The sequence below is a fragment of the Myxine glutinosa genome, chromosome 13 (assembly GCF_964187855.1).
Source record: "Myxine glutinosa chromosome 13, kmMyxGlut1.1, whole genome shotgun sequence".
Lineage (NCBI taxonomy): Eukaryota > Metazoa > Chordata > Myxini > Myxiniformes > Myxinidae > Myxine > Myxine glutinosa.
This window is the reverse complement of record NC_136273.1, coordinates 98,357,550-98,367,549: the sequence shown is the minus strand read 5'-3', so window position 1 is coordinate 98,367,549 and position 10,000 is coordinate 98,357,550. Positions and strand designations below refer to the sequence as shown.

Genomic DNA, 10,000 nt, shown 5'->3' with positions numbered 1-10,000 from the left:
ATGCCATACTCTTTCGATTTTTGATGGGCGCCAAGGGCGGTATGATCCGGGGACCATACCGGTCCATCCCGCCATGTCACCTGACCTATGACGTCATAATTAGGATATGCATCCAATCACATGGCGTACTATAAGTGGTCAAAGTTCAAAATGAATCGATCGAAAAATGAAGGCAGGGATCCATTTTTAAGGTTTTCATAAAACCCAATATGGCCGCCAGGTCACATGACCTATGACGTCATATTTATGACATGTATACAATCATGTATACATGAACCCGGATCATGATCGCACAAAAATTAAACACAAGGATATGGCATACAGTTCATAAAACATCAAAATCCGTACCTTTGTAATTAGACTGATGAACTGCATATGCCTGAAAATTAGGAAATAGACATGTAAATATTTCCTCTAATTGTCAAAAATAAGGTCAGAGTTCGATTACCCAACCCAGAAACATAAAATGCTGAACCTCGCGTAAATCCTGACAAAAAACTCAAAAACCGACATGTTTGACTCAAAAATGAACTTTAAGATGACCTTGAGGGTTGACCTTGACCTCGAATCATCAAAATAACATCATAATTTGATTCTTCGACCTCGAAAACCCCTGAAAAGTGGTATCATACATGATTCCAACCCTTTTGGTTATTTAACTGATTTTCCTCTAATCCGGGTGGCGGCCATTTAGTATTTCGCCAATATGGGGCCCCCGGGGGGGCGGGGGGGGGGGCCGTCTTGGCGCCCGTCAAAAATCGAAAGAGTATGGCATGGCCAACATCCGGGCCAAATTTGGTGCTTTTGGAAGAATTTGAACCAAACGGCCCCAAAATATCCCGAAAGGCCCTGACTACAGGATACCCTAGGAGAAATGCAAAGGGTATTGCCAGTAGTACGACAGATGGTTGCTGCAGGGCCTCCCCAAGAGGGAGTGAGGCCAGTATAGAACCCAGAGCCACAAGGGAGACCGGCCCCAATGGAACCGGGAGTGGCTGGGAATCCCCTCTGAGCCCTGCTTGCAGAATTGGCCCAAATAGTGGAGCAAGGGAGAGGGCCTGGACCAGGAGCCTCGGCAGCAGCAGCCACAGCAACGATGGCCAAGGTCCAGGCCCCTCCTCCCCCTCTCTTCCTACCCAGTCACCTTTTCCCCCCTCCAACCCATTTGGTAGCTCACTCACTATGTATCCCTCGCTAGCAGAAGTCCAGTCTAGCCCGAACCCTCCCCTGCTAACTATAGCAACACACATAATAGGTTGGAGCCCCCCAAACGCGGAGGGGATCCGGACGCAGCATAACATACATGTACCATTTAAGGAAACGGAGTTGACAGCTATGGAACGGACCATGAAGCCCCTGCTAACAGAACCAGAACGGGTGAGGGAGAAGTTAGCGGATGGTTTGAGACTTATTCCCTAAACCACCGGGACGTAGGGGTAATGTGCAACCACATGCTTCCAAGTGGAGTGTGGCGACAGGCGAAGATAGTTGCCACCTGGCCGGAGGTTCACGACGGTGTGGGCGATCCATGGCGGGACCTGGTCAATACCCTTTTCAATGCGATACGGATTTCTTAGACCGACTAACATGGGCTCTGGTCAGTTTGGGGGGGGGGGGGGGGGGAGAGTCCCCAATGCAGCAGCGATTCCGAAACTTTTGCTTGCCAGCTTGTTCATGGAAGGGCTTTTACCCCCCCCCCCCCCCCCCATCAGAAAGCAGTTGAAGTATGTGATGCTCGATTGGTGGGCAAAGGAGCCGCGTGAATTATGCGCGGCCGCGGACCATTGCTCAGCTAGGGTGGAACGCAAGGTAGAGGTGAAGGACGAGATGTTACAGATGTTGGTACAGGAGCAAATGGCCGGTGTGGCAGGAAAATGTTGAGGCCCCAAGTATTGGCAAAGGCAACAGGAGGATTGAGATGACGATAGGCCGGATACCCCAGGGTTTCCACCCCAGAACTTTGGCCCAATATGGCCAGTTGAGGGCGGCGGTAGGCCGGCCCCGTGGACTAAGGGCACAGCGGGGTACCCTGAGGTGCCCCCATGGTGGATAGGGCAGGTACCAGGGCCTGTAGGGCCCTGAGCACCCCCTGCGCCGTTTGGAACATGTTTCTAATGCGGACAGGTGGGGCATTGGAAGAGGGATTGCCCCAGAAGGAAACAGGGTGGCCAGATATGAAGGAAGGATGGAAGGCAGACAAAAGACCGGTCGTTTCCCCCAGGTGCTCAGCAATATTGACTGGAGGAGAACGACCCCTCCCGCATTTTCCCCCTCCTGACAGGGACACCTTCAGATGAGCCGAACTATAATCTGAGAATAAATGGTAAGCTGATGCAATTTTTAGTAGATACCGGTGCCAGGCGTTCCACTATCAGAGCAGATGCATTACCTAGCGTGCCGGTATCAGGTAAGCAGGAAAGGATAGTTGGAGTGTCTTGGCATAGCGAAAGTATTCCGCTATCAGAAAAGCTAACAATACAATGTGGACTGCTGGAGGAGCGGCACGCTTTCCTTTTAGCTGCAAGCACTCAGTTAAATTTATTAGGATGCGACTTGTTGTGTAAACTAGATTGCGTAGTGCGTTGTTCCCCAGATGTGGTGTATTTAGAAATGCCCTACAAAAACAGGTCAGAGGTTCTGTGCATGTTGATGCGGCCCACCCCAGAGGTTTGGTGGTGGAGAGTAATTACCCCGGGTATTAGGGATGTAATCGAACATGCAATACAGCAGATAATGGGGATCATCGAAATCTGGGAGTGGATGCAAGAACGACAAATTGACCCCACAGACATCTTTGATCCCTTGCACTGTACAGCATACTATGACTCGGAGGGAACGGACGAGGATTATGCCGACATGGTAGAGGCTGAGTTGGGGTGTCAGTCTGATTTGAAGCTGGGATGGATGTGGATAGGACCGGAAGACATTGGGATCAAGGTAGAATTGATGCCATCCCAACTGGAATTAACACAACTTCCAAATTGTGCGGTTCCGCATGTTTCCATAACCACTATGACAGGGGGTCGACCGGAAGCAGGGGAAACCAGTTTGGCAATGGAGGGGCCATCACTGGATTGGCCAATCAGCAAGGGTATTGTTGGGCAGGGGTGTGGCCGATGATAACGGGAGTGTTTGAGCAGGTTACCCTACTGCCCATTGAGACAAAGGTACCGCAAGACCCCACCGATGAGAAGTGGGAACACTTGAGTCAGATGCCCTCACAGCTGTGGACAACACATCCCAACGACGTGGGGAGAATCCAACACGCCACACCCGTTCGGGTCGCCATTGGTAGGATGGGACCCAACCCAAAGGTACGCCAATACCCCCATTAGACCGGATGCCATGAAGGGTATTGCCCCGGTGGTCTCTGCCTTGTGAGAACAAGGTATCCTGGTTGTAACCCAGAGCCCGTGTAACACGCCGATTCTTCCAGTGAAGAAGGCAGGGAAGGCGATCTGGCATTTTGATCAAGATCTGCGGGCCGTGAATAAATTAATTGAGGGGATCACCACTGTAGTACCCAACCCAGCCACCGTTTTTGCTACAGTGCCGCCGGACGCGCAATGGTTTTCGGTGATAGATTTGTGTTCCGCCTTCTTTAGCGTCCCCGTACATCCGGACTCTTAATTTTTGTTTGCATTTACGTATGAGGGCCAACAGTATACGTGGACAGCGTTGCCCCAGGGGTTTTGTGATAGCCCGACATTGATTTCTAGGGCGATGCAACAACACTTAGCGGACATAGTGTTGCTGGCAGGCTCGACACTAATTCAGTACGTTGACGACTTGCTAATCTGCTCTCCCACTAAGGAGGGTTGTCTGACAGACACAGTCGCCTTAGTGACGGCGCTTGGGGAAAAAGGCCACAAGGTAAATAAGGACAAGCTGCAGTTTTGTGAGCCCAGTGTGGTTTACCTGGGCCACACCTTGCGGGAGGGAGAGAGAGAACTCACCAGGGAACGCACCGAGGGGGTTCGAGACATCCCGAGGCCACGGACGAAGCAACAAATGTGCCAATTCCTGGGTACAGTGGGGTACTGCCGGGAGTGGATAGTAGATTTCGCACCTATTTCACAACCTTTGCAGGATGCGTTGCTTAAAGACATGCCACCGCAGGTAGAATGGACTAAAGCGCGAATAAGTAGCTTTGAGTACCTCAAGAAGGCTTTGGCCGATGCGCCTGCTTTCGGGCTTCTGGACTGTGATAAGACATTTGTACTTCACGTGCACGAACGAAGGGGGTTTGCCCAGGCAGTACTGACTCAGCCACATGGTTCAAAGATGCGCCCGGTGGCATACTACAGTTCCCGGTTAGACGCAGTAGCCCGGGGATTGCCGACGTGCCTCAAATCTGTGGCGGCCAAGCACACAGAAGCAGTAGTGTTGGGACACCCACTTATCCTTCGGGCGCCCCACAGTGTACAGGAAATCTTATTGCAGGCACGGACACAACATTTATCGACAAATCGGACTCTGAAGTATAAGATTAAACTGATAAATGCTAACAACATCCTGATTGAGACTTGCGCGACTCTCAATCCAGCATCGTTACTGCCGACGCAAGATGACGGTGACGCACATGATCGTCATGATGTAATTGAAACCACCACAGATTCACGTGTGGACATGCGAGACGTTGCCTTCGACAACGCGGACCTCATACTGTACGCGGATGGATCGGCTGCACGGGCCCCGGACGGTACAATGCGAGCAGGCTATGCAGTATGCACTGACCATGCGGTGGCGACACAAGCACGGCTACCGAACACATTCTCGGCGCAGAAAGCAGAACTGTGCGCGCTGATCGAGGCATGTAGGATAGCTAAGGACCAGAAGGCCAATATCTATACTGATTCTGCATATGCTTGGACTGTGGCACACGATACTGGAGCCGTTTGGAAAATGCGCGGTTTCCTCACTTCCGCCGGTACTCCGGTGAAACACGGCGAGCCGATAGCAGAGCTGCTGGAAGCTTTACAGCTTCCATCAGAAATAGCTATAATTAAGTGTAAGGCACACACTGAGGCAACAGATGAGGTGACAAAGGGGAATGCGAGGGCGGACATAGCAGCTAAATATGCCGCTGGACTACCAGCGGTACACCAGATGCCCCAACGCCTGCAGAAGGCGCAGGCAGAGGTCCCCACTGTACAGGATGTCATTGCCCTACAGGAAGCGGTGTCCAGAGCGGAACAAGCAACATGGATGAAAGCCGGCTGCGAAAAGCAAACAGACACTGGACTGTGGGTGTGAAAGGGTAAGATGGTAGCCCCCAAAGGTCTGTTGCTTTGGCTTGCTCGCCTGGCGCATGGTCATGGCCATACGAGCAAGGGGGGGGGGGTGGTAAGTACAGTGTGGAGGGCATGGTATGCCCCAGGCTTCATGGCCGTGGCAGAGCGGCTCTGCCGCAGGTGTGCGATATGCCAGGCATCTAACATCGGCAGGGCTCAACCGCAGACAGGGGTGGAGGCTCATCCACCCCCCTGGCGGCCAGAGGGTACACATCCAACTCGATTTTGTAAAGATTCCAGGCTGTAACCAGTTGCAGTACATATTAGTGATCGTGGATATGTTCACGAAGTGGGTCGAAGCTTTTGCATGCCGGAGATGCGACGCAATCACGGTAGTTAAGTTGTTAATGAAGGAATACATTTGTAGGCATGGCATTCCATACAAGATCTTGAGTGATAAGGGAGGACATTTCACTGTGGACATTCACAAAGACTTGTGCAAGGCACTATAGATTAATCGGCGATTCCACTGCGCTTACCACCCGCAATTGGGGAGTGCAGTTGAACGTCAGAATGCAACTTTGAAAAATAAAATCTGTAAAATATGCGAGGAGACAGGCCTTAAATGAATGTGAATGAATGAATTATCGTTTTAAGGCCATTTTCCCCACTGGAGCGGGGGTTAGCCCTGCGGGCCCCATGACAATCATGGTTCCCTGTTTGAGGCAATGTTTTTATGACCGGATGCCCTTCCTGACGCCAACCCTTGGTCGCCTCTTACGATGCGCAGGGATACGGTGTACCTATTCTAAATCGGGGTACACACCATGATCATTCATCCCACCAAGCTGGTACTCAATTTGCCGACCTCGGAAGGATGACAGGCTGAGTCAACCCCCCTGGCGTTAAATCAGCGATCGATCGGGATTCGAACCCAGGATCCTAGGATCCCAAGCCGGCACCCTAACCGCTAAGCCAACACCAGGCTGAGACAGGCCTTAAATGGCCGGACGCAATTCCGTTAGGTTTGATGAGTATGAGGTCGACGCCGAATATATAGACAGGGTTGTCCCCGCACGAGGTTCTCATGGGCCGACCCATGAGAGTGTCGGTGACGGCACCAATTGATCTGACAAAAATGGATTTGCATTTCATGGATGGTGTGGTATTGCAAATTTTGTAAAGCTTTAACTACAGTTGCAAAAGGTTTCCATACGCAGGTGAAGGCGGCGATGCCCGAACCTGTGACACAGCAGTGCCACCCCTTTCAGCAAGGTGACCAGGTATTGGTGAGGAACTGGAGGCGAAATGCGGCACTGCAGCCCAGGTGGACGGGACCGCATCAGGTACTCCTGGTATCACATAGAGCAGTCAAGGTTGAGGGTAAGCCGTCGTGGGTACACGCCACACACTGTAAGACATACCAACCACAGGAAAGCGACAATGCAGACGTTATTCCTCAGCCTCCTGGGGGCGATAGCACTGGCCCGTCAAACCCATCAGAACAGTAAGCTTGCTAAGACGGTACTGTATGAAGGCAGTGAGCTCATTGAAGAGCAGTTGTATAACAGTAGTAGACTCATCAAGAGGTTGCTGTACCACAATGGTACGCTCACTACGGAGTTAACGTACAAAAATGGCCAGCTAATTCAGGTGGCAAGGAAGGAGATGGCTGGGGAGGTGAAGGAGGAAGATGAACAGGTAGAGGAACACGAACATGAGCGGAGCACCTATTGGCAGGTAGCTGCGGCCCTTAATAAATCTAATGTTGGGCATGCACCCTTGCCCCACTGTCAAGCAAAGGGATAAACATGAGGGAAGCTCCTTTACTTCTCACCCAGATCTGTTGGATGGACGTAAACGGCAGGAGTAGGTAATTCCCTCGGAGATAACACACTTAGTGGGGCGTCCTGTATAGAGGTCAAGGTCACGAGAAGAGCAGGGTTTGAGGATGAGGAGGAAGTATGCCTGGTGATGAAAAAGGGAAGGATGCCATCCAGAATCCGACGAGCAGATGCCCAGGGCCATACACCTGGTGAGACATGGGATAGGACCCGTTTGTTTAGAGAGCCGGGGATACAAAGACTATCCCCGCCACTTGATGGGTAACTTCACATGCCAAAGGACCCTGAGCAAGCTAAAGCGCGGCTGGAATATTACCGTACCCCCTGGAGGATGGGCCCATTGCAGAAATGAGCATAAGATCAGAAGGGGACGGACATTGCATGGCAAGCGCAAGGATTGGGCCCAGCAGAACAATGTTTGTATGTGGGGATATGGCCTACTCCTTCCTTCCACGAGGTTGGATTGGGACTTGCTAATTCGCATACATGCTGCCTCAGATACACTTCAAGGACGAAGGCTATGTAATGAAAGCGGGACAGACTAGACGAAGGAGGGCCTCATGGGATGCAGACGGCCAAACGACATTACACGGGTCAGGATGGGAGAAGGCACTGAGCTTTTTCTTTCCAGGAACAGGAACAGTAATGAACGGTTATCGGATAGATAAGCTGGCATTTGTGTTAGAAAAGATCGCTAATGAGTCAATGGTGGCAGATCATGCATTGTTGGATGCTGTAGTGGAGATGAGAACGATGATAATGCAGAACAGAGTGGTGCTTGTCTTACTCTTGGCAGAGAAGGTGGGTGTTTGCGGGATTGTTGAAGGTAAATTTTGTACTTGGATTCCAGACCCAACGGAGGGAGTGCCGGCGGCTATCAAGAAGATGAAGGAGATAGGTACCAAATTGAAGGACAAGAGATTGGACAGAGAGAAGTGGGGGATAGGCGCCTGGTTGGCAAGCATCTTCGGAGGGTGGGGAGCAAAAATAGTTCATTGGCTGATGGTGGCCGTGGGACTCCTAATAGTGATAATCCTTGTTATTGGATGCTTGAAAGTGTTAACCTGAGTGTGTATCAGTAAGTTTTGTGATACAGGTACAGGCGAGCAAATCATGGTGGGCCGGGAATGGGAAGAAGATGAACAAGGCATCCCCATGCGCGAGTTGCCCCTTCTGTCCTCCCCGTACGAGAGTGGAGGGAGAATTCCGGATTCACTGAGTTTACAGCTATTTATAGCTGAGGCTCATCCTGCCTCTCTTCATTTCTATTGTAAACCAAGATCGCTGACTCTGGGGGAGAGGGGGGAGCCTTGTACTTGTGACCGCCCACAGGATGTGACTTTGAAATGCTCCATTGTGTTGGGAAAATATATAACGGAGAAGGCTGGCTGGGAGAAGCTAAGAATTCTGTGTATAGCTCGGGCCTCATTTGATGTATACTCTGCAGCTTAGACTATTTCTTGTTTATATGGTCTAGTACTGTGCATCTTTGACGCGTTTCTGGCTTGCACGCGGAATGCTTCCATGCATGTATTCTTATCTTTAATAAACCTCTTGTAAACAGTTCCAGTTCGTACAGGTGTTCATTCCGGAAGTGGGGAAACAGAGCTTGAGCCCCAACAGCATATCTAGAAAGATCAATCAGAGATTGCAGACCCTCGCCAGGATGTATTTTCAGTGGCTTTTAAGGCTTTTGTATTGAAACAAATATGGCGGCCGAACCACGTGACCGATGACGTCATCATTATTTTTTTTCCTCCACCAATTTATTCCGAGATTATGCTCAAGAAATTTCAACTTGATCAGGTGAAGTTTTGTACTTGTCAAATTATGCCGTCATTATAGAGGCACCGATGGCATCATCATTAACAGATGTTATTCCACATGGAGAATTCTTTACAATGAGACTTGTCTCAATTTTTTCTATGCAGCACTTTTGGAGATATAGAGGTGCAAATGTTTTTGGTTTTTCCAAGATGGCGGCCGAACCACGTGACCGATGACCTCATCCTTTTTTTTTTTCTCTACAAATTTACGCCGACATGACGCTGAAGAAATTTCATCTGGATAGGATGAAGTTTTGTACTTGTCGAATTATGAAGTCATAATGTCGGCACCTATGACATCATCATTAACATATTTTATTCCCCATGGAGAGTTCTTTACAACTTTCAACACCAACTAATCCCGTCAGATGGGACGTCCAGTTTTTTTGTTTTTTTTTCTGTAAAAGATCGAGGCTCGTGGAAGAGCTAACATTAATCACATAAAAACATATGATCCATGGAGCGGGAGACAAGATGGGGAGAGAGAGAGGGAAGCACACAAGTACGACAGCAGAGAGCAGGGACATCAGGAGATCTGTGGGAGGGAGAGGGCTTGGGGAGAGGAGGCATGGGAAGAGGGGGAGGTGTGGGAGAGGTATAAAACACATGGACAAACCGAGTTTAACATGGACATTTAACGTGCATCTGAGGAACGGCACACACACCGATGCCTTGCGCTACCTGCGAAACGAACAGGTTGATGGCCCAACATTAAAATAATGTCCACAGCGGAAAACCATGAATGGAAGAAGAGCAGTCTTAAAGAGAGAGGAGGGGAGAGTTTGTAAAGTCTACAGTGATCGTTTAAATCAAAGCAACTGAGGAAGCAAAATGTCATTTCCTTTATAATGGTTAATGTTCTTCGTCCTCCTGAAACGGCATAAACAGACCACAAGGGCTCTGGAGCACAACAGGAACAGGAACTAAAACAGGAACAGGAACAGGCTAAAAACAGGAACTCGATCCGACCGTACCTGTAGTCAAGCAGCAACGAGTGTCGAGTTGCTCCTTGTGAAGGTAGAAGTTCATGTTCCCAACTCTCGCCTCTCGTCGACATCTTTTCTCCATTACTAGTCACAGTATTAGTTGTGGTCGT

General features: G+C 50.0%; 1 protein-coding gene across 5 annotated transcripts in view; it reads right to left on the bottom strand.

Moving 5' to 3' along the window:
- The window catches only part of LOC137439138 (SUN domain-containing ossification factor), a 115,221-nt gene that overhangs the window by 34,486 nt on the left and 70,735 nt on the right, over positions 1-10,000 (bottom strand). For all 5 annotated transcript variants that reach the window (XM_068134856.2, XM_068134855.2, XM_068134859.2 and 2 more), the window contains one exon: positions 9,879-10,000. This exon is cut by the window's right edge and continues 472 nt beyond it. In XM_068134856.2, the coding sequence (XP_067990957.2) occupies positions 9,879-10,000 (122 nt within the window). The remainder of the gene's footprint in view (positions 1-9,878) is intronic.